Below are 24,763 nucleotides of genomic sequence, written 5' to 3'. Positions count from 1 at the left end.
TTTTGCCTAAATTTGTATATATACTGTTTCTTTTTTTTTAAGGTTTTATTTTAAGACGCATGTTGGGCTTGATATTTTGGGCTTGTTTTAGAGGCCTAGTAACATTATATACTATTATTTGAAGCTTAGCATTTTTACCTTAACTGTTATACATTTCTTTTTTATTTTCAATGGCAGTTTTTGTACCACAGTCTCATTTTAGCGGCATATTGAGATTGTATAGAAATATATGAAGCTCAGTATATTGGATTAAATTGGAGTTGTTATTATTATTTACTTTCATTTTAATGGCAATTTTTTTTACCTCTCTCAATTTTAGCAGCACATTGAGATTGTTTACATAAGATGAAGCTTATCATATTGGCATAAATTGATATGTATAATTGTTATCATCCTTAATGGCATTTTTTGGTGCATTTGAATATTTCTTTGGGTATTTATTCCTGTCTGCCACCATCCATTTCTGACACTTGTGTCACAGCAAGACAGACACATTGAATATATTGGATATTTTTCAGACATAACCCAAAAGAAGTGCAGCTGCACCTCCTTGTTATCCCAGGTCACGTTGGCATTTGAAGAACAAAGGACTTGCTCTCTTGAACGGTCTGCGACCGCCTACATGCCCCCGCATTTTCAAGTAGACACACATAACTGCCCTTATTCCCCCTCTCCATGCTCCCCCACTTCCCAGTAGCCCCCAGGAGAACTTCCCCACCACCCCTATCCTTCTCCCCTTCCTCTCCCATGACTCACCTCTTGGGCTTGCATCAGTCAGCAGAAAGCTGTGGTAGGGGCCTGTTGCATGTCCCCCCGCAAAAACACACATACAGTCCCCCCACCCCTTCCGTTCTTTGATGGGCCCATAAATTCTGGAGTGTTTAACTCTTTTGGACATCATAATCTCTCTTCCAGTAAGCTGTTTTGTTTCTACCGGAGAGAGAAAAAAAACAACAGGTTGTTATCAAGATCATTATTCACTTCTTTGAGCTTGTTTCTGGTAACACAGGCGTCTTCAGTTATGATTTGCCTCTTCTGTTATTTCTGCTTCGTTTGAGTTTTCTTTGGCAGTAGTTGTTGACAGAAATGTTTATGAGAGATCGGCTCCAGACTTGTCATCACTAGGATTGAACTTGCTCTCCGGGTTAACTAGTATCAGACTGTGAATTTAGGCCACATTTTAGGTTGCAAATTCTTCAATTTCAACAGTGAGTCACTTGCGGTTTCTCACAGTTTTAGCAAGGCTACTGTTCAGCAGCGGATAACAAGACCCACTACTGATTAAAAAATAAATGTACCTTTTGCTGCCATCTATCTTTGTTTCCGTCCCAGATGGAGTACTTCTCTTTGATTGATATAGCTTGGTTAATGACTGTTACGATTTCATCATCTGCTCCTAAATGCAGCTGTCGGAATAACACATTTTTACACGGCACGATCAATTACGTGCTGAGTCAGGGTCATGAATCTGGATGAATAACAAAGTGAATCGACTCATCGACTGTAGGTCTCCCCCCTTTTGATCCATTTGCCCCCCTTTTGTCTTAAATTGAGTACAGGCTTCCCTCGCTGAGATCAGAGCCTTGGCTTTTCATGTGTGGACAGTAAGAAGAGACTGTAACACACACACATACACAAACACACACAGTGCCTTTAGCCCCAGCATGACTTGGGTGGCCTTGGTTTCCACTGCTCCGGGAGGTCCACTGTGTAGGGCGAAAGGTAGACAGTGCCGTCTAAACCAGACATTACAGCTGCACGGTGGGTCTGGACACTCAAATTATTCCCAGTCTTCTCCTATGACTGGAGACGTGCTTGGGATAATTGCATGAATTCCTTCCTGTAAGCCAAAGGTAACAGAATACCTCGTGAGCATCCCATTCCCCAACCCTGCAAGTCGTAGGTCAGCTTGACACCACTGGAAAAAGAGCCACATCACCATTTTAAATAGTTTGCATATGCTACAGCAGCTGCTGTTAAGTAATCCAGATGTTGGGCCTGTTCTCTGCTACTGCAGTCATGTTGGTTGTGGTGAAAGAGGGATAAGGCAAAGAACTGCTGATGGCTAAAATTAATTCCAGTTTTCTCCTATGAGTAGAGACGTGCAAGCAATAATTGTGGGATTTTTTTCCTGGAAGCTAAAGGTAATGGCATACCTTCTGAGATTCCTCAACCCTGCAAGCTGTAGGACAGCTGAAACCATTAGAAATAGTGCCTCATCACAATTTTCAAATAGTAAGCATATGCTAAAGCAGCTGCTGTCCAGCAACCCAGATTAGGGTTGGGGTGCAGTCATGTCATCAGGGTGAAAGAGGGCTAAGACAAAGCACTGCTGATGGATTAAGATAAGAGAGCCTTAATTTGCCCAATTAAACGTGTTTTTGATCTCTGAATCTTCTTCCTCGTCCCTGGCTGTTCACTTGCTTCCGGACGTGGAAGCCGATGTGAGTCATCGCTGCCCCTCAGTTGGTCTTTGCTCTCCCCTGGGTGCCTTTCATTGACAATGGCTGCAGGCTTCGGGAGTTAATGGCATATGGGAGTCAAGATCGCAGGAGGCCTCTGGGTGAGAAACAGTCACAGGTTCTGGAGGATTCCAAAGGTTCAATACTCACATCTGACTCATATCATGAAAGACAAGCAGTGCCCAGTCCTTTCTGTGATTTTGTATGAGTTCCGTTTATTTGTTTTTGTCTGTCTTTGACGCTCAGCCGTGGTGTTTCTGCACTATACTTTACAAAGATCACTTGTCAATCAGAGCGTGTGTGCGCTCTGGTTTTCTTTGTCCTTGGATTTTGTGTTGACGGACTTTTGAGTTTCTGTTTGCATGCCTTTTCGTTTTGTCCCGTTATTCTTAAACAAATGTCTAAACTCACATTGAAAGGTGCTGTCAGAAGCATTTTAAAAGGACACTTACCTTTTGTATGTCAGTGAAATACTTCCAGGGTCAATGGTTACAGTTTGACACCATGTTAAATCAGTCAAAGAAGACTCTGATCAGTTGAATTCCACAGGCTCCTGGGTCTCTGTTGACATCTTTTTATTGCAGTTTAACACTTTAGAGAAGTTCCTCAATCAAACTTTGGTCATTTGATAAGCTTCTCGCGGACACATCTGCCATCCTAATTTTTAACTTCCATCTGAGTACCAGAGGACGACAGGCAGAGGAACGGCACGGAGGTCAAGACGCGGCGGACTGCGTCGTTGACCAGAAAGAGCATCACAGCTCATCCGCGGCAAGCGCTTGTGTCACTTGATTGACAGGCCTCCAGATCTAACCTTCACCAAACTGTGTCGAGGGCAGCGGTGGCAGGGCTGAAGGGGGTAGCGCTTGTCAGCCCTGTTGAGCTTCATGCAGTAGATCCTGTAGCGTCACATGCCAGTCTCTGGGAAGGAGACGTTAGTAAGACAGTAAGGTTGGAGGGTGGACCGTACAGTAAAGTGACCTAAAGTGTAAATTGGAACAGTCAATGTCTTGTTTCGTCACTACTTATTCAGATCAGGATTGGCTCACTAAGAAATGACATTGAAAGACAGGAAAGTGTTTTTTTCTAGCAAAATCAAGATGTCTAGATGGGAAACTTTGCCCACAAGTTCGACACATCAACATGTCAGTTTTGCGATGGCCCTCAAGCAGGTCATGTTAGTCACTCACTGCTCACTCCAAAAGAAGTAAGTAGCTGCATTGTATTTGAATATAAACCTGGCAACCGAAATAACTCAGCAGCCACAAACATTTGTTTCATGTTACAACTTTTTAATATTCCACTTCCAATTATTTTGAGAAGGAAATGGAGGAAATAATAATGACCTCATTTATGCTACATTAATTCGCAAATGTCCATACTTGAAAATAAGTAGTATTTAGCTGGACAGAAATCCCAATTGTAGCAAAAATGGGCCATAATCATGTGATTTTTTTGTAAATTCATATTACTAAGTATAATGAATACCTTGTTATGGTTAAATAGGATGATTTAAACATGTTGTGAAACTGAATATATGTTATTCAAATACTTTCCTTAAAATGTCTATTAGGTAATTTCGCTTTTGCACACTTTCATATCCTTTTTTTTTTGTTTGTTTAATTAAATTGCTCAATGCCTTTAAATATTGGTCAACATTTCACTGAAAGTAGTAAGACAAAACATTGATCAAATCCAATTTTAACTTGCATGTAACATTTGTTTTAATGTTTTTTAGTTAACTTTGGACACTTCATTTCCTGAAAAATCTGATTTTATGAACAATACAAAAACAGACTTAAAGTTTTGAAATGTCACAACTGTTAATTGCCAAACTGAGTGGTATTTGAATTTCTAAATTAAGTTTTCAATAACAGTTTAACCGTAGGTATATATGGTGGCCTAATACAGGCACTGGTATTAGTAATCTCCAGAAGAAATGACTTAATCATAAATTGTCTACATATCTTTTTTTTCAAACTTTGAAATCCAATTCTGACCCAAACTGTTATGTTTAATATTTTTATTTTATTTTTAAGATGTGTTAAATCTTAACTATTAGCATAGAAATATTGACTACTAGCGAGACAATTACTAGTTTTAGCTTTCAGAAACCAGTTTGGACCCCACCCTTTTGTAGTGTGACTGGACAAAGGTGTACTGTAGTGGCTGGGATTTGGTGGTAGATCTACAGTTGGTTAAAAATGTAAAAGAAATTGGGACGAGGCATGTGCAAAAACAATGATCAGTGACTACAAAGACCAAAATATCTTTCTTTGATCTAATCTAAGGAAGTAAAGTATCCTTTCACTGTGCTGTACATTGGTCATTGGTTCCCAAGCATCAAGAGTGGTATTATCGTTTCAACCACACAGGGGGACTGGGAGACGTTCCAAGTGCCCAACCAGTGGAACCGCTCCACCAAAGCCTTGTTTCCAAACGCTGGCCTGTAGTGTGGGCCAGCCCAGCTACCAGACAGGAGACATAAACACACCATGGCTTTAGAAATGGAAATCCATCAGGCCTGTGAAATGTTTCAGGTCTGATCTCACTCTTTCCAGCATCTCCCCAGGAGTCGCACCAGGGTTGTTTAGCGGGGGAGGGGTGCAATATTGACCTTTGAAATGTCAAATCGGAACTCTTTTTTTTTTTCCCCACATGGCTTATATCTATTTTGTTGAACACATTCATACCAGTACCAATACCAGTTTAGGTGCTGGGGGAAAAGCCCATATTGTCTGGGTTGTGCCCCGGCTACTGTGAACCCTATTTGATCCCCTCTGTCTTTCTCAGAGAGGGCATTTTTTTCTGACCCGGTTGGGGTCAGTGTTAGGGTTTTTTGCCCCATGTCAGTGAATCATCATAATGGATACTTTGAGGTTGGAGGGTGGGGGGTAACGGAGGTAATCAAAGAAGAGATAGTGCAATGTACTCTTTGAGAGCCGCGATGATGAGTAATGGAGCGGGCTTGTGAGAACCAGCGTTGGGGGGGGACTTTGTGGTTAAACATGAGCGTGTCGCCACATACCATCATGCCTTTTCCCATCAGTACACCGCCCCCTCCCCTCCCCCCGCTGGGCGTAGACGACACATTCCATCTCTATCAATAGATGAGTGAAATTGGATGGTTTATGCTTTTAAACAGACAGACAAAACTAGTTAGGTGTTAGCATTTAGTGATTGAATCAGCCACGTGCTGCTATTCAGCTGATTTATAAAAATGTATTTCAGAATGTATTTATTTAATTACATATATAATTAATTGATTTAAAAAGTAATTGTTTGCAACAATTAAGGGCATTTTTTATCAATATTTTCAGCGCATAAGGCACTTGAAACTTCTGGTCTGTCTTTTTAATTCAGCTAAAAATACTCTGCTTTTTTCATTTTAAAGTATGTCATATAACAAATGTCTTGCTTTTTTATTAGGTTTTTAGCACTTATTTATCATTCTGCTGGCATTACAAGAAGGTTTGAGAATGAGTAATAGATGTAATACAGATGTTTCTATGAAGAGCTGACCGAGACACACTTTCACACAATTTTAAAGTTGATTAACTCGTTTAGAAGATGGAAATGGATGGATTATAGGTTTAAACGGTTTAAACGGGAAGCCAAAACCAGTTAGCTGTTAGCATTTAGTGATTATATCAGCCATGTTATAATAAGCTGACTGAAAAACACAGCGGGGATTTTTGTTTTGATAGCTTTGTGAAGTTTTTGATTTAAAAAACATTTCAGATTTTATTTATTTTTTATTTGACAGTTTGGGCAATTTTTAGTAGAAGTCCTTTTTTTCTAAATATTTGAACACATAATGAACTTGACAATTTTTGGTATGCCATATATCAATTGTCTTGCTTTTTCAAGAGCTTTTTTTTTTACCACTAATGTATCATTCTGCTAGCATTACAAGAAGGATTGAGAAAGAGTAACGGACGTAATAGAGATGTTTTTCTGAAGAGCTGACAGACACACTCTCACACAACATAGCAGTTAAATAACTAATTTAAAAGCCTTCAGGAAGCATCACAAGTCTGTGAATATCTGCTAACAAATGCTACAGCACCCCCTACTGTTGAATGTGTTTGGAATTGATGTTTAACTTTCCATTTTTCTGATTTAAATATTATTCCAATACTGTTTGGGGTGGTACGACAGTAAAGATGGATCATTCTATTACACAGATCCACTGTTTGTTATTGTTCCTCACACACACTCATTGCAGTCTACTCAAGATTTTATGATTCTGAGTGGAGCGCAGCTGCAGAATTACACAGTGGGACGGTTTGAACCACAGGTGGAATTTAATAAAGCAAACTCGTAATATTGTCTCTTCACAGGGTGCTGGAGACAGCTTTATTGGAGCGCTGGCATTTTACATGGCCCATTATCCCTCAATGCCTCTGGAGGAGATGGCGCGCAGAGCCAATCAGGTGGCAGGATTGAGCGTGCAGACTGTTGGCACGCAGACATCTTACCCCTTCAAAAAGGACCTGCCAGCTGAACTGTTCTGAGAGCAGCCGGTAAACACCAGTGATAATGTATCAAGACTGAATATTGACCTGTTTAACAGAACTGTCAAATGAAATGAGCTACTTCTGATTCACCAAGGAACAAACAAAATAAAACTACTGATGGAACACTTTTTAAAAATTTTTATATTTATATATAAATATATAAATATATATATATATATTTATATATTTATATACGCTGATTCATTTTACTTTCAAAAGTGCCTGTGTGATGGTGGTAAGCCTGCTAACAAAACACAATCTCAGTAGTTTTAAACAGTTTAATAATTGATAAACATCTTAACACATAGCTTCTTCTACACATAGTTGACATAATGTAATCAATTTGTCCAAATAGATCATATTTAACGAACGGTTTGATTCAGGTACTTGGATTGCACGTAAAATTGCTAAATATGTTATACTGTTTTCAATGATACTGTGTAGCCCAGATTAATGACATCACTTTTACACACAAGTTGTAGTTCGTACTTGAAGATTTTCAGCCGGGCCGCGTCACCAGTGCAGTAGGGGGGTGGAGGCCTTATGACAGATCCCATAACAAATCCTGTGTTTACACGAGATCCAGCAGAACAGAAATGTGGACTGGCGTAACGTTGTATAATCCATGACAATAAAAAAGTCAGGTTAAATCGTGTCCGTTTATTTGACCCCTCATTAAATCGATTTTATCTTCCTCTTCTCGAAGAATAGGACGTGCTTGTTCACTGCAAAGACAGAGGAGAAAAAAGAAGGTTGGAGCTCTAACACCATTTTGAAAATAAAATGCAAGAACTTTCAAGGACTTTCCAGGCCAAGTTCCCCTCCTAACACAGCAGTATTTTATATAATCAGAACTACCAGGATTTACAGAAGCTTAAAACAATTAAAAAGAGAGAAGCTTCAATATGTGGAAAACTTCGTAAGAACATTTTCAAATACCTCCATTTGTATTCCTGTCAAAACATGCCTCAATTCATTCTAGCACTTTTAATGACCCATGTCTATTAAAAAAATCCCCAAACCTTGAATCTTAAATCTACAAACTTTCATGACTTACAAGGTGGGAATTATAAGTTACACAATAAGATGAGATAAAACAATGCAAAGAGGACATAATAATACAGAGAATGGATGTGGATGGGTTTGTTTCCGTGCTGGTATTATTTAGAAAGCAAACTGCGCTTGTCCCTTTTTATAAATCAGCAATATCCTGCAATTGTAATCTACAAATAATGAATTCTAACAATGAACTCCCTTATATATCAGGTAGCAGTTTATATATTTACCACTGGAATAATAAAACAATTGTCATTTCTGAGGAGACATTGTTATTTTTTACAATGCATTTCGGTTCTTTTACAGACACCTTTGTGATGGATAAATACCGTTATAACCTCAATAGATTTACGGTCTATGGTTGTGACTTATGACAGTTTTGAAAATCCTCACATCTTCTATTCAACTTTAATTGTTTCTGTCTTTAAACCTTTAATGCAATATGCAAATTAATAAAAATACAAACGTTTGACATAATGCTTTATAAACAATCCCGCAGCCTGAATGCAGACAGTTCCAATGTCAACTTCATTTAGCATTAGTTACAATTTACTTACACAAAAAGATGTTACCCTGTCTGACAAATTTAAAGTGTGACTTAAAGAAGTCATAGAGGTTTGTGTCCCAATATTTGATTTATTTCATATGAGCTGGAAATAATCTGCCTCCTGCAACAGGAACTTGTGTTGCCATGCTAAAAGCAGCTGTTTTTAAATTGCATGTGACAAATGCATTATACATTTAATTTAAATGTATTGTGCATGTAAAGCTGGTTATTCATATCTTACCTAAGGGATCATGTTTGCGAATCACCATTTTGTCTTTGATACGGCTCCTCTTTGTGTTGAAGAAGTAGCCTGTCCCTGCAGCGCTCATCATCTGCACCAAGATGGTCCTAATGGGAAACAATATTTGTAAACGTATTTCTACAGTGTAGAGGGCAGTACAAGCACAGGGCATTCTCGTGCTTAATCTAATGATATAACTGATCATTCAAATGGCTCACACTTACTTTGATTTTGCCTTGGCCACTGGGAAATGAAAACGAACAAAGGATATTTATTAAATCAAGCAGGGTAATACCATTTATTGATTCCATTAAGTAAACAAGAACAATATCATATATTTAACTAGCGTTTCGTGGAAAAGTACACTAGCTTACAGATAGTTAGCTACATAGCTAACACAAGCGTTCTACAAGAATAAAAGCAACATTTAAAATTCATAAAAAGGTTAAAAGCGCCAAAACAACAGTTAAATCAAAGTTAGTAGAAGTACAGTTAAAGAAACATGTCATGTTAACTGGTGTTGACTAACATTAATGCTAGCTAACAGCTAACGTTAGCTAGCATTAATGTCAACAAACTGACTGGTTAATTTAGCTACGTTTGAGGCAGCTTTGCATATGCATGCACGCAACGTCTTTCATTTAAATACTCACAATTTGCTGTTGTAAGAAACATTTTGTCGGCTTTAAACTACTACACTGACAGCATTAAAACATCACAGGATTGTCAAGGTAAGTCACATTGGGAAGTCCGTACTTCCGGTTTAACAATCACTTCCGGGTCCCCTTAAAGGAGAAGTACAGTTTTCAGGATCTCAAGCACTGACCTTTGTGTGTATTAACAGTCTATGGCACTGACATATGGAGCTAAAGTATTTATGATGTGAATCTGGGATTGGGAACAGCATACCCTTTGGATGTTAACGTATGATTTTATATTTATATTAGTAATTTCTTTTCTCAAGCAATATTGATATGGGTAAAACCTTACACACCTTTTGTATTTTACGAATTGAAAACCCCCCAACAAATCAAATTAGGATGCCATTGTATAGAATATAAGAAAAAATGAGAAAAACTACTGGACATTGTTGATGCCTGAGAATCATTGAATGAGACCCTTTGGCTATTATTTTTATCACTTCCCTCAAATTGTTGTACTTTTACTACTTCTATGAATTCTTCTACAAATGTCACATATACTGTATATATTTTTTTTAAACTTGGAAATTAAGTAGTTATCTTTTTCTAATTGAATACATTTTTGCATTTGAAAGGAAATGCAACAGGTCTATTTTATCTGATTATCTCAAGAACAAGACCAGCACATATTGTTTGCTTGTCCATTTCCCTTGTCATTGGCTGTGTTTGATTTAATATTACAGCTACTTAAGGTCTGAGCAGAGAGCATAAAGAAGACTACTATAATAATTGAGAGTGGAGGAGGAGGTTTTTTTTTTGTCACATACAAAGAGTCGGAGTGTCTCCATTTTTCCCCTACCAATGGCCTAAACAATGTTATGTTGCAGACATCGGTGGTTGCCATGAGAGCAAATGGGCATCTGTTAAGAATGTATGACCGAGATAGGATTGGACAATACAGATGTGGTCATGTAATAATCTTCCTTTTTTTTTGCCCACTTTGTTAGTTCCAAGCAAAAATATATATATATATATATTCCTTTAGTTTTTCAGATGACTTGATGCTTCATCTAATTTAATAACACTTACTAATTGAGATTAAGTAATGTGAAAAACAACTTTATCAAAGCTGTCATGGAAAAAGCTAAAAATGTTACTTGGACACCGTGTCTCATGGCCTCAGGGAAGCAACTCAGATTCCATGGATTGGTTCAAAGAGAAAAGATAGGTAGACTTTGGAATGTCCCAAAACCTAGGGAAATCCTTTTAATCTCCCATCCTAGAACTCAAGCTGAAGAATGAGACAGATACCAATAATGGTACATTGGAAGTCCCCTTAACTCCTTAGAAAGTTGTAACATAATAGCCTTTTGGGTCGTGGACCGATGTTTCCATAATAGAGTATAAATCATTTATTGTCACTGCACCAGGTACTGAATTAACAAAAAAGCATTCCTGCAATATCACATATCAAACAAGAGTTAAAAAAAACCTACAACAAATAGATACATCGATCCATGTATGTATGTATGTATGTATGTATGTATGTATGTATGTATGTATGTATGTATGTATGTATGTATGTATGTATGTATGTATGTATGTATGTATGTATGTATGTATGTATGTATGTATGTATGTATGTATGTATGTATTGTAATGTACAATGCCTTGTCTTATGTTGCTGTAAAGCAAAAATTCCCAAATGGGGATCAATAAAGTACTTCTATCTAAATGTATTGCAGTTGGTATGACCCTCTAATCATATCATAAAAGGGTATGTTCAGAAAATATGTCATCAAAAATAGAAAGGAGACCCAGTGAGTGCGTGGCATCAGGGTCCCACTAGAGCACAGATTAGCTGGATACAAAAAAGGTAAGTGAACATGTACTAATGAGTCTAAATTGAGCCTTATTGGTAAACCCAGTGGGGGAAAGCCATGCACTAAAGCGGAAATGAGCATGAATGTTATTGGACGGGCCCGAGGAGCGCTGTAACCAGGCAGGGAGCAGCTGTCAGGATGTGAGTGGAGGAGCTTGCGTCACTAAGGGATAATTCTGAGAAGGAGGCTGAGACCACTAGCTTCAGCTCTTTTCCTCCTCCACCAGCACCACCCCACCCACTCAGCACTCTCCTCAGCCACTCCGGACGTTAGCTACTCTTTTATTTTCCTACTTTATCACACTTATGCTCATACTACATGCTCTTTCTTTTCATTTACAATCTATTATTCCCCAGCTTCTTTGTCACTGATGTGCTCAATTCTATTTTTGACACTTGAGCTCAGGTTGTAATGCAAAATGATCCAATGGCTGAACAGGGATGATTCAGTGGGTGCATTTTATCATCAAGGAAGCAATTGAAAGAGCACTAATAATGATATCATAATGAAGATTAAGGAGGAACGTGTTTTTAGATGAAGCAAGGAAGTAAGCCTAATAGCTATTTAAAGTGTTGTTCCGTAAAAATACACCTTCAAAAAAATCCTCACAAAAGTGTAACTGAACATGTCACTTGTCCATACATCAATATTTTGCCAAGTACCCCGGTTGATCATATTTTAAAGACAATAAAAGTGATGCACAGCTGGTACCAGAGAGCTTTGTCACAGAGTTAGTCTGTTTAATTGTAAGTGTTTTATCAGTATATACAACTGTATATTACTGGTAATACCAGGTTAGCTACGTTAGCTTGCTAGTTTACAGCAGATCTGCAATAATATTGGAAAGAGTCAAGCAATAACTTTGTTAAAATAAGCCAATAAACTTACATTTTAGGAATGTTTGATAGGTGATAGTGACAGTTAGCCAACTTTATAATCCCTAACGTCAACAAGCGCTCTGGTTATGTTAGATGTTAGAGGGTTTATTATGAAATCTAAATACTGTTCACTTTGCAATGTTTCCTCATATTGATTTCAACTGGTTGATTATTAAAATGTTAAAGCGTCTGGGGCACAGCTTCACGTCACTGCAAGTACACACACAAAAAACTACTTCTTCCAAATTAACCTAACTCGCATATTATTAGCTGTCACAACAACCTTTTGACCTGACAACCCAATCGCTGTAGGTGACATGATGAGTCAGAGACAGAGTCAGAGTCAAAATCACACAGTGCTTCACAACTCCCCAGCTTGCGTCAGCACTATGCCTAATCATCTATTATACAAAATAAAGGAACAAATAAAAACAAGCGATACTGTTTTGGTCTCTTTTGAACCCTTTTGTCCACTTGACTATGTTCGTATCTTTGCCATCGTATCTGGTTTGACCTTTAAAGCAAGGCAAGAATACCCTGCCTACTGCAAACAATAAGTCTCATGATATAAACACTAAGCTATATTGAGCCTAGAATCTAACCAGGGTAGCCAAGGTGGCTGCAGACAGTGTTCCAGCTTGTCTCCAAAGACACTACATCTTTCAACCACAAAGTAACTCTAATCCCCAATCTTCTGATTCAGATGCCTTGTCCATTAGGGCCACGTGATCACAATATAATTTCTTTCCTTATTCTGACATGCAATTGTTAAGCTGCTAAATTATATTTTAAATAAATCCATAATCAGACTGCAAAAGAGGAAAGATTGTACCACTTTTGGATGTTGACCACCACATTGTTGTTCACATGTGAACTGCTTTGTAAATCGAGGTAAAATAGACTGGAAGAAAACTGGGATATGACGTTTCGAAAGTGGAGTTGTTGGAGGAAAAATAGCTTGAAGGGTAAATTGGAGACCTTATAACTGTATATTAGTAGAATGAATGTCCACTTGCTACCAAAAAATGTGGAGCGAAATGCTTTTTTTTTTAGGTTGAATGCTGAATTCACATTCAGATGTTAACAGAATAAGGCCCTTAAACTTTGCGTCATTAGCACCTCATTCTCACTAGCATCTATACTAACTGGCCATCTTTTGTTGATGTTTTTAAGCAAGTAATTAGCTAAATTAATGGAACATGATGTACAAAAGTTAACCAGTTTTGGATGGTTGATAAGGTGTGACCAAATCCTAGCTTAGACTTGGTTAGAGCAGAGATAGTTAGCTGACCAATTGAAAACTGCACCAACAGATAAATTGATTAAATAACTTGAAATCACTGGCTATTGGCTTTATTAGCAACATGCTCTAAGCACCTTAATTCATTGATGTTTGGGAAAAAAATGGGAGCAAAACATTAAATATTGAGGCAGTGTTTGCTGATCAATCAGTTACATGCCGGACAATGGTATCAACCTTCTTATCAAACTCTTTGCACGAAAGTAATTTTGTGTATTTCCCTGATGTATTTTTACACAGTTTTTAAACAAAGTCCAGCCAAAGATATATTCCCAAACACAAAGCTCTGGGAAAGATATTTCAGAGCTTAAAAATGTTTATTTCAAATGTACTGTACACACTGGTGTTTGCAATTATATGTCTTAATTGATTGTTTGTGTATCTACATTACTATTGTTCAGGTTGTCATACAATAAATTCAGCAGCTCTTATGATGCTGAAACAAAGCTGTGCATCTGCAGCAGTTGTAGGTGGTAGATTTTGTGGACTTTAAGGATATTTGATTACATTTTGACACCCACATCTTTACTTGCATTGCAGCTCTGAACCAAAGACATTCTCACTTACCCACAAAACACTGGGTACAGTCAGTGTCTCCTCACATACTGTATCTAATTCATTATCAGTGAGGCTGTTCCAGAAAATGCTGCTTGATCACATCACACTCTGGTCTCTGCTTTCTTTTGAAGCAACTTGTCTGAACGTCTAAATCCTGCTGTCCAAGATCGTTGGGAATTCTCTTCCAGGGTGGATTTCTGCTTTCAGTGTGACCCAGTTTCTGATCGGCTTGAAATGAGGCGATCTAATCTCTTGTTTACATTCCAACAGAAATCTAATTTTTGTTTTGTTCTTGTGTAAATCCAGTAAACAGTATTTTAATTCAAGCATGCTGTGATACCAGTATTCTCTGTTTCATTTATACGGTTGTTTTGTCACCATCATGTGCAAGCAGAAACTTATGCAATGCGTGTTTAAAGTCATAAGAAGATAAATAAAAATAGCAGAATGGCCTGAATTTTAATTGTCTTTCCACTTGCGTAAATGGGAATGATTGTGTCAGTTGTGATGTCACGCACCAATGTGCATCAGGGTTGCTATGGTTACACCAATCTTGTGATGGTTGAAGCCCTTAGATTGGATTTCCGGATAGGCAACAGGTCTGTGAGCTAATGGGCTGAAAAGGATCCAGTCAATAAGGAAAAAATAATCATTGCATGCATGAAATAAGTCACGTTTTTCTATAATACGGTTCTAATAAAGCAACTACCACATTGGAATCTTTATTTACAGAATATTGTACGAACCTTTTTCCAAAAACCCAACACATTTATCTTTTCACACCAACGCTGTAACTTCCTACTCGTCTATTTTCAGCCATGTCCTAAATATAGCCCCGCTTGATGAGTCTACAAAAGCATGCCTCTTTACATAGTCATACTGATGACCACAACGTTGTTAGGAGTAATGTTATAAAACAGGCAGCCAGTGTGTCCTCCTCCCATCTGTTCTCCCTGCTCTTTCTCTATTTCTCTGTGTTCCATGACGCAAAGCCTGAGTGGGAGTGGACAAACCTTCTGCTCCCTGAGAGGACTGAGTGGGCTGCTGCCATCCGCTCTGTGCGCACCAGAGATGGAGGCAGAGATGGAGGTGCTGTATATGTTTAGGGAGGGGAGACATTTAAACGACAGTCAGTGGAAGCTTGAGAGAAGGACTGATGCAGAGAAGTAAAACATTGGGGATGAATGGGGAGCAGGGAGGATGGTAATGGTTTTAAAATGGGTTTATGCAGAGAGAAAAAGAAGGGGTGGGGACGAGGAGATGAGGGGAAGAGAGGCTAATAATGGGGGATAAGGATAGAAGAGTGGAGGCAGGAGGGATATAGAGAAATGAGGAAATGACTGGTCGTAAAGAAAAATATCAGGAATTTGATGATAGGTCTTGAGTCACATCTTGCCAGGAAAGGTTTTCAGAACAATTCAACGGATCAAAAACAAAACTGGTGCCAATCCTGGGGTGTCCAGTTGATCGTATCATTAACATGCACATCATATCATAATGCGAAAGTTGCGAGTAGTGGCTAATTCATATTACATTATTGGTTAAAAAAACACATTTTCTTTCATCCAATCATACATTTACATTGTTTTCTATATAAGTTATTACACACAATGTTATGTTATAGTAAATGGTTGGCTCTATTAACTGGGTTTGATTGGCCATTAAAATAAAATGTACTATTATTTCACATATGACCTGTGGGTATTGGCAATATTATTTTCCTGAAGTGACTCAGTAACGTTGCTTTATTCAGGTATGTATATGTGTCTACAGCATGACTTTATGACTGAATGTAATAACCTGCCTGGCTGGTATTGTCTTCACCTTGTAAGGGTGATCACAGGGCAAGCGTAGACTGTATAAGAAGTGGATGAAGTCATTGTGATGTCACCTTATTGACCGGTGGACTATGGTTATCAAAGTTACTAGTTTGGCATTTTGGCCAGAGCCGCTTACCATTTAGTGTTGTTAAGTACAAGTATTTTTTCATTGATATCTATCCATTGGAATTGACCAAAAACCATGTTTAACTTACAAAACATTTTGTGCCAATTTACACCAATAATATCACCTCAGAAACTCGTGATTGTGACGATTAACGCATTTGAAAATGAGTTTTTCATAGACTTCTATACAATGGAATGGAACAAAAAACATGTTTAATTTAAACATGTTTTGTCATTTTGTGCCGAGATACAGTTAAAATATCCCTTAGAATCACATTATGTTAAGCATTTCTAAAAAATATTCACAAAGAGGTGCTATTATGTTCTGCTTTATGCTAATTTAGGTGTCCAGTAAAACACTATATAGTCGTGAATCAATGGCCCTCATAATGACCTCTGTCTATTTTTAATCCCGCCCCCTCACCTCCTGCCTTCTGCTGTTTATCTTTAGTAGCCTAACTCCATCCCCCTCATGGTCCTTCGGTGGCTATTTTACAATTTGGCTAAATCCAGCTCTGAGGTAACAAGTGACACCTTCTGTTTCCATGCTTCCGGTCGCTAGGCAACCTCAGCAATTATGCCACTGCCAAGAGAGGAAAAGGGAGGAAGTAGCACCCCGAGGGCCCCTGCCTCCGTTAATCTTGGCCGGTCAGGCTTCATCCTCCATCTAAGTGTAGTGCCTCCATACCAGGCCAGTGACGAGTGCCACTGCAGCATGCTGTGTTTCCTACTGCTGTCATTAAATCAGCTCTATTTCCTGTGTTACAGAGATGCTTCTGGCTGGTTAAGGAAGTGTGTGAGGAACTCAGTGACTGAGCTGAAACACTCTGCTGCCCTCTGTTGTTCTCACTGTTTAGTGTAATAATGAAACAGTTGTGATATATTAAAAAAAATATGTGTTTTACAGTAATAATTATAGCATTTATTTTCCTATGTGTAACCTATATTACAAAAAGCTTTATAAAAATCAATAAAAGTAATAGTAAATAACTATTAGCACTAAAATAACCTTAAACTTGAACGGGGGAAAAAGTTCTCTCAGTATCAAAATAAACATCAAAATGTACCTTCGAAGTAACTATAAGAAGTAGAATAAGCCGTTTAACAAAGAATGGCTCCGGACTGTGTTATTTATCATATTATTTTAATATTTTTAATAATTCATTCAAATGTCAGACTCATTTCAATTATGTAAGATGATGCAAAATGTTTATTTGTTATGATGTTTTCCTTTTGCATAATACTGTATATATGTATAACGATATTGTACAAATGAATAACCAGTGGTTCCTTTTTTGACAAAAAAGGCCTTACCAGGAATCAAAAATCTATTTAGGTCACTCTTTTAGGTCATTATGACCTGGTATTAGAGACCCGTACACACACACGCACACACAACGGAAGTACATAAATCAAGGTTGTGTTCTCATGCGGTACTTTCCATTCAGCGTTTCAACACACTTTGTTCAACAAGAATGAGCCTGACCGGGATAACACCTAAATAGAAACAAGCTGCAGAGGAAAATATGCTTTTTAAAGGCCATCATAGTGTGGCTAACATCTTTTGGCCAGGGTTGCAATTGTAAGTTATACATCCCTGCAGGTGAACAATCACTTCTGGGGTTAAAAAAGTCAAATTAACTTCCATAAAAGGATTGTGAATTCAAATTGTATTCAGATAGGTACGCAAAAATAAACACGTTTCTTCCTCAGTGATGTCATAAAGGGCAACATGGGGACATGACCAGCTTGTGGTCACAAAGCTATCTTTGACTGTGTATCAGCTGTTTAACCTGCCACCTACATTATTTATCTTTTTTTCCTCTACAGTCATCAAAAATCTCAGATGCTTCAGTGTCAAGAAGCATGACTTCATATTGTCATGTGAGACCATTATGGATGTCACTGAAAAAGCACATGTTGCTTTCTTCCTTATAATCTGTGAGTCTGCTTCGGGTCAACATACACAGGGTGTTGATTCTTTATCTGACATATGCTGTGTTTTTATGTTTTATAACTGAATCAATATCATATTTTTTTAATCTAAAATATCAGTATTTGGTCCATCAAATACTGGATGAATGGATCTTTAATAAGAAAGGAACATGTGATGTAGTAGTTTTGCAAAATCAAAAATATAACAATTCCATTTCTTGTTAGAGTTAGATGACAAGATCCATAACAATGAATTAACGTATTGAATTCTAAAATGTGCGGTTTTATGGGAAATTATAATCAACCACAATGATTTTTCCGCAAAACCGGAAAAAGTATTGTCCTCAAATCAGGATTATTCCTTTAAAATTAAACGACTTAAAAACAACCCTTTAACAGTTTCTTTTCACAGTACATTATTTTACAAACAAATACAGCAAGAGTAGCTAAGTCCATATATTAACCTTTTAACAGTACACTCTGCATTTGTTGGATTAAATGTCATAGTGTCTATTTCAAATATCTTCAGGGCATTTACATACATTCCCTCATGCAGATCATACAGCATGTTGCATCATATTGTGTGTTTCCCATTGGATTCTCTATCTATCTATTCTCGATCTATATTTGATTTAAAAAACCTGTAATTATTTGAGGCCATGCAAGCTGCTCTACCAAAGGGTATAATCCATAATCTAGATTGAGATATCTCAGCATCTATGAAAAAGGTTACTTTTACAATTTGGAACAGACATTTATGGTTTCAAACATTTAGGTTATCTTATTTTAGCCACAAAAAGTTTACCTTTTTGTGTTGTTGTGAAATGTCTTTACAGTTATTGAAAGTTGGTAAGACATTCCCAACATGCTCAGTTGTGTACAAAACTCAAATGACTCAAATTTGAACATTGAAGCAAGTTTTGAAGCCATGATGATCATGTTTTATCAGTCTTTTTTGAGTTGATTCTGTCTTTTTTTCAAAGTAATGGTTGGTAAACTGTCCTCAAAGAGCACTCTCAGTCAGATTATAAAGTGTCTAGCAGATTGATTGGTGAGCCACAGCTATACCTGGAGACCCTGAACCTCAGACAGTTACAGCAGTTAACTCTATTTAATGATGACCCTCTGGACCCAGAGTTTATGTTTCTTCCTTCAGGCCTGAGGCTAAATGAGTCCAAAATTGATCAACAAAGCATTTAAAAAACTGCTTTGTTACAGCAGCCATCCCTTGTCTTTTATCTGCAAACCAAATCTGTGGGTTTTGCAAACGGGTTCAAATAAATACCCGAACCTGAACCTGATAGTGCTAATCTGTTAAAATAGAATGGGGGACATGCTCAACATGAAATCCTATATACTTCAAACATGCATTATATTAAAATAATAGGGTTTGTACGCCACAATGAATATGTTGAAATAATTTGAAAAACAGCGCAAACAAAATGCATGAAATATGCAATACATTCTATGTCATACAGTTATAGATATTATATATATTTAATATTTATACTCACGCTATAAGAAATGTAGGCACTTCAATTGGGATACATTTACATATGGAATGTATCTGGTCATTTGATTGATTTCCCTTCTACAAATAAGCAGCTACAAGCTAAATGTGAATATAAATATGCCTGCAATAGAAAGATTGCTCCTTTAAATACATTTTTCCTTCACTCAGCTATGGAAAAAAATCATCTCATGTCTAAATTTGATTTCATTCTTCCTGTAAGGTTGTGTTGCCAAGGGCCAGAAGCCCTGTTGTGTAAACAAGATCTGTGAAGCAATTGAATAGATAAACCAGAGAGTGAGACGAGCATTGTGTCACTACAAAAGCCAGTGAAGAAAAATAGCAGCACTGGGAGACTAAAAGTAACATCTCCACCACAGATGGCCCCCACGCTTTCCGCCAGTGGGTCAGTGGGTGAGGGAATAGTGGAGGGGAGTGGAGGCGAGAGGAGAAGCTATGGCCGTACGCCGCTATCCAGGGGAGAGTGTGGGCGACACGGGCAGCAGGAAAGAGAAAGACAAGGACTTCCAAGGCCAAGTGGGCCGAGGTTTGCTAAACACACACACTGCTAAAAACAGAAGTGATGACGTTCAGAGGTCAGCCGGCTGATTTGTCATCAGCTATTTCAGAACTGTTTAAAAAACTGACGAGAGAGAGAAAGGGAACAATGTTGACATCACTGCATACTCACATCACTTCTTGCCCCCGCATTCTTCCGATTGTGCAATCATGAAATCAGATTACTGGATTTGAGACGGTGCCATATTTGGTAACCAGGAAAATACTGGGTCAAGGTGGCTAACTATTTCTGTCACAGCATCACCTTAAGGTGGTTTTTGGTTCTGCTTTCAAAGGGTGTCAATTCTCCTCTGAGTCATTTACAGTTCAGTGTCCATTCAAGGCTGTTAATTAAATGATGAATAACTCTGATGAGTCAATGATCAACTTTCTGTTGAACTCATACTGTAACATGTCATCACACGGTGAATTACTTAGAAGCAAATGTGCGGTAAATGAGGGAAACATTCCGGACTTTTGACCTTTGACAGGAAATTAAAGTTTCACCCTGTAACGCAAAATTAGGATTTAAAGAGGCCCTATTATGTTTTTGGGGGTTCCTTGTCGTGTAGTGTTTTGTATAGGTTTTTGTGCATGCAGATGATCTGCAAAGGCTAAAATCCCCATAGCAGTTTCTATCCCACACCGCCCCCCCCCCCTGCCCAAAACGCCTCCATTGGAGTCCTTTGTTTAACTCTGTAATGTTGTGACATCACTACTTAACACTCACGCTTCTATTAGCTAGCGCTCCAACACATTTTACATTATACTGTAGGCTCAGGGGCAGGGTATCTCTCAGTGAATCAATCAGAACAGAGCCAGCCAGCTAACCAATCAGAGCAGACTGGGCTCTGGTTTCACACAGAGGGTGAAAAGAGGTCCTGCAGCACAAGCAGTATGAGAAAAATAAATACCTTTTTGAACATTAAAGCATGGAAACATGTCCCAGTAGAGAAACAAAGTACAAATATGGACTGATAGGGCATAACAAGGCCTCTTAACAAAAATAGTACATATGTCTTTAACAGAAGAATGAACAAACACCTCTCTCACCCCTACTCTCTACCAACACTTTCACAGAAACATGTAGAACCTGCTCAACCTACACTCCACATGATCAGTGCAGTATCAGTGGGCCGCCAGCAGAGAGCAAACAGGACTAAAGCTGTGTTTGCTTTGGGCACCGCACACATGATGCAATTTCCAGTGAAAAATACACACAATAATCAGTCAATACAGACAGAGTCGTTACATTTACGAGCAATCTGTCAGTTCCGCAAATTCCAACTCCCACAATACAAAGATAAATGGCCCTTGAGGTTATACTTTAAATATCTCAGGTGATATAATATTTCAATCAAATGTGTATTTAGCCCTGTAATCATACAATTAAAAAATGAATGAAAGCAAAACAGAAATCTGCTTATCAACAAGGAGAACCAATGTAGGTCCTAAGCCTCCTAATAGAGTTAACTTTTTCCCTATGCCCCTAACTGGACGTTTTTTAGATATGGTTTAATAACGCAAAAGATATAAATACATCAGGAAGGCTTGTCATTTTTCATTTATGTCACTTCTGTTTCTTGAAGTTCATGAGAACACCAAAGGATCAAGACGAGTGGATATAAAAAAAATACATATTCTGCCATTCATGTGGGTTATACTTATGATTTTTTAAGGGGTCCTACTATGCTCATTATCCTCTATTGTGACACTTTCCATGATTTAATGTTAAAAAGCTCTTTATTTTCCTCATACTGCCTGTGCTGCAGCACCTCTTTTCACCCTCTGTCTGAAACCAGAGCCCAGTCTGCTCTGATTGGTTGGCTTGCCAGTTCTGTTGTGATTGGTCAACCACTTAGAGATGTCCCGCCTATTAGCCCATAACACACAATGTGTCGAACCGCTAGCCAATAGAAGTGCGAGTGTTACATAGTGATGTCACCTTGTTTTAGAATAATCGAAAGGAGTCAATTGGGGCGTTTCAAGGTGAACTTTTGGATTTGGGCCTTGCACACCATTTGCATGCACAGAAACCTATACAAGACACTACAGGAAAGGGGAACCCCCCAAAAAGCACAATAGGACCCCTTTAAATCATGCAGTCCATATGTTTACTTGTAAAAAAAATCACATGGTCTAGTTATTACAACATTCTTCCTTTTTAGTTTTACTGAGCAAAATCCAAAATGTCTAATCCCTGCAAATTATCTTTAGTTCCCTGTCCTTTCACCAACTCATTAACTCACCAATGCTATATATGGGACAGTATCATTCAGAAACTCACATACTCGCCAAAAAGTCATAAAAGCCACCATCATAGCCAGATCAGTGTATTTCTTTCTTTTCTGGAAGAAGTAAATGCAACAATGGAGTATTTCAAGATAACATACAGATTAACAGTGCTTACTTCAGAGTGACCTTAATCAAAAGTTCAGAGGTCAAATTGGCAACAGTAACTCACCCACCTTCATGATGAAATGCTGTGCAAATGATTTGTGACTCAATCTAGGATCTTTTTTTTCAGGCAATACACGTTTTGCTCCTAAAAGAGTAACAATGCTGCCCTCATTTGGCCAAAGACGTCAAGACAAGAACTTGTAAAAATCAGTCCGGCAGCGTTCTAGTCTCTTAAATAATTTGACCATAATAACACATGATCATAACCATGATGTATTTATTGCTTTGTCGTGATTTTATATTTAGAAACACCTTTACAGGTTACACATGCCATGGCTATTGCTGCTATATTCAGCAGCTAATTGGATTTGCATTGAGCTTGATCTGGATCCGAGTCACAGGTTCCTTGCAAAGTTAAACAAGTCATTGACCAACAGATTTAAATGAGAAAGCTTCACACACAAACAAGTAAGCCATGAACTTTTAAAGGAACAGCATTCTGTTTGTGATGAGCAAACTGAAGTTACTATGATGGCACAAATACATTAATTTCCCATTTATATCAGCAGCTTTTGGAATAGACAAAATGATTGCTGGCTACTGTAGTATTAGCTATCAGATCCAAGAAAAAGAGACACCTGCAGAAAGAATGAAATCCAAGGTAGAGTGAAAGCATTAGAGAAAATAGTAGCATAGTGTCTTATATTGGTTGCATTATTTGAATGTTATGGCATGCATAATTTAGTTTTTTTCCAAAAGCATATATAAAACACATAGACAATAGTGCAGCTACAGTGCAGGACATGCTTTAACATCTTAGAGTAGATAGTGGTTGCAAAGTAGAGTATGACATCATTGAAACTGGATGCCCCACTTACACCAATTATACCTGACATGCTTTCCTTCTTCACATCTCCCTCTGCCTCTCTCTGTTTCTCTCTGGTTTCATGACAGGGTCTGCTTGTTGTTGACCACTGGAATGACCTGGACCCCACATGATGTCATGTCATGACAGCACTTTGCCCTAATGACCCCCACAGAGTCTTTTTTAAAGTTAAAAACAAAAGAATCCTGGGTTATGACACTCATCCTCATATACTGTATTTTCTATACGTCGCGATAACTGAATTGGATTACAAATTGATGATAATAATAACACAATTCAAAGAATTAAATGTATAATAACTAGGCCTATGAGATTTATGTACATTATACCAAATATTTCCAACATTTTTTTCCCTAATTTTAATTGAGGGATTAGTATGTTTCATTTAGGCTATCATCAACTTCAGTTTCATCGAGTTTTACACACAATTTTACAGTATTTTCTTAAAATCTGGGTTGTTTTTAACTTTAATATTTTATCCTGATGAATTATACAAGTCATTGTGTTTTAGTTATCAGAGAACCAAGCTAAGGTAACGTTAGCAACAGCCAAACAGAGTCAGAAAAGCCCTGCTTCAATTTTAATTTGTATTGGTTTAATTCATTGGCTGTGTTTGCTTTGGAGCAGATTGACCTCTACAAATTTGGCTAAAATGAAAAAATCCAACATCAACAATGTATGCAACATAACGCTGTATTTTGCCTTTCTATTTGATTAAGAGGCCCATAGTGGCTAAAACTATTAATGGAAGGCAAAAGTGGCAAATTAACACAATTTGTTTTTAAAAATAAATAATGCCATGACACTCAATTTGGTTCACAACATATCATCATGCTGTTGAAGTTTAGTGTTGTTAAGTAACCAAGTTGCAATGCAAAGATACTTTTACTAAATGAGTATTTCCTTTTCTTATTTAATTGATTCTCTAATGTAGTAGGAACTATTCTACTTTTAAATCCACAGTTTATCAAACAGCTAATGTTACAAATAAGATTTCTTTTATACACGTTGCATGATAAACATATCATCAGTATAACAATTATTTTCTTTATACAAGAAAACATTTGCTACACCTTAACCATTTCTAAAGTATAATGCTACTTAGTATATGTGCGTGGAGCTTTTCAAGGCATTGAGTACGTTTACTTTTGAAACATTCATTAACACTTGCTTTTACACTTTCCATTAATGGTATGTAATTGTCATGACAAGAAAGTGAAAGGATTTAATCTAGATCTGTTAAAAGTGTGGTGTGATATGTATTTTCTTCGAAAGACAGACACTAGGCCTACTTTTTCTTTTTGGCCCATATTTTGACTTGCCATAGCACAAAGTACACGTGTAACTGTTTTACTAATTAGCAATGTTTCCATGCTATTTTAATGTCCCAGTTAGGAATCCTGCTTTGGACTACAATTCCACTGAAATGAAACAAAGCCATA

The 24,763-nt window shown here is 37.7% G+C and overlaps 2 protein-coding genes across 5 annotated transcripts in view; one reads left to right on the top strand and one right to left on the bottom strand.

The window, feature by feature from the left end:
• The window catches only part of rbks (ribokinase), a 32,982-nt gene extending 25,350 nt beyond the window's left edge, over positions 1-7,632 (top strand). For all 4 annotated transcript variants that reach the window (XM_063909368.1, XM_063909370.1, XM_063909371.1 and 1 more), the window contains 2 exons: positions 6,806-7,107; positions 7,232-7,632. In XM_063909368.1, coding sequence (XP_063765438.1) covers positions 6,806-6,979 — 174 coding nt within the window. In that variant the 3' untranslated portion in view covers positions 6,980-7,107; positions 7,232-7,632. The remainder of the gene's footprint in view (positions 1-6,805; positions 7,108-7,231) is intronic.
• On the bottom strand, positions 7,247-9,618 carry mrpl33 (mitochondrial ribosomal protein L33). The gene is made up of 4 exons (XM_063909373.1): positions 9,480-9,618; positions 9,051-9,069; positions 8,827-8,933; positions 7,247-7,707 (listed from the first exon to the last, which is right to left on the bottom strand). The coding sequence occupies exons 1-4, from the start codon at positions 9,499-9,501 to the stop codon at positions 7,658-7,660; spliced, it is 198 nt and encodes a 65-aa protein (XP_063765443.1). The 5' UTR covers positions 9,502-9,618; the 3' UTR covers positions 7,247-7,657.
• Positions 9,619-24,763: the final 15,145 nt, after the last annotated feature.

The sequence above is a fragment of the Eleginops maclovinus genome, chromosome 19, assembly GCF_036324505.1.
Source record: "Eleginops maclovinus isolate JMC-PN-2008 ecotype Puerto Natales chromosome 19, JC_Emac_rtc_rv5, whole genome shotgun sequence".
NCBI lineage: Eukaryota > Metazoa > Chordata > Actinopteri > Perciformes > Eleginopidae > Eleginops > Eleginops maclovinus.
The sequence above is the reverse complement of the archived record's forward strand: the minus strand, read 5'-3'. Positions and strand labels throughout refer to the sequence as shown.

Excerpts from the sequence above, each read along its gene's own strand:
- mrpl33 (XM_063909373.1), bottom strand. The coding sequence starts at position 9,501 with ATGTTTCTTACAACAGCAAATT. Across the intron at positions 7,708-8,826 it reads TCGCAAACATGATCCCTTAG|TGAACAAGCACGTCCTATTC; the intron begins GTAAGATATGAA and ends CTGTCTTTGCAG.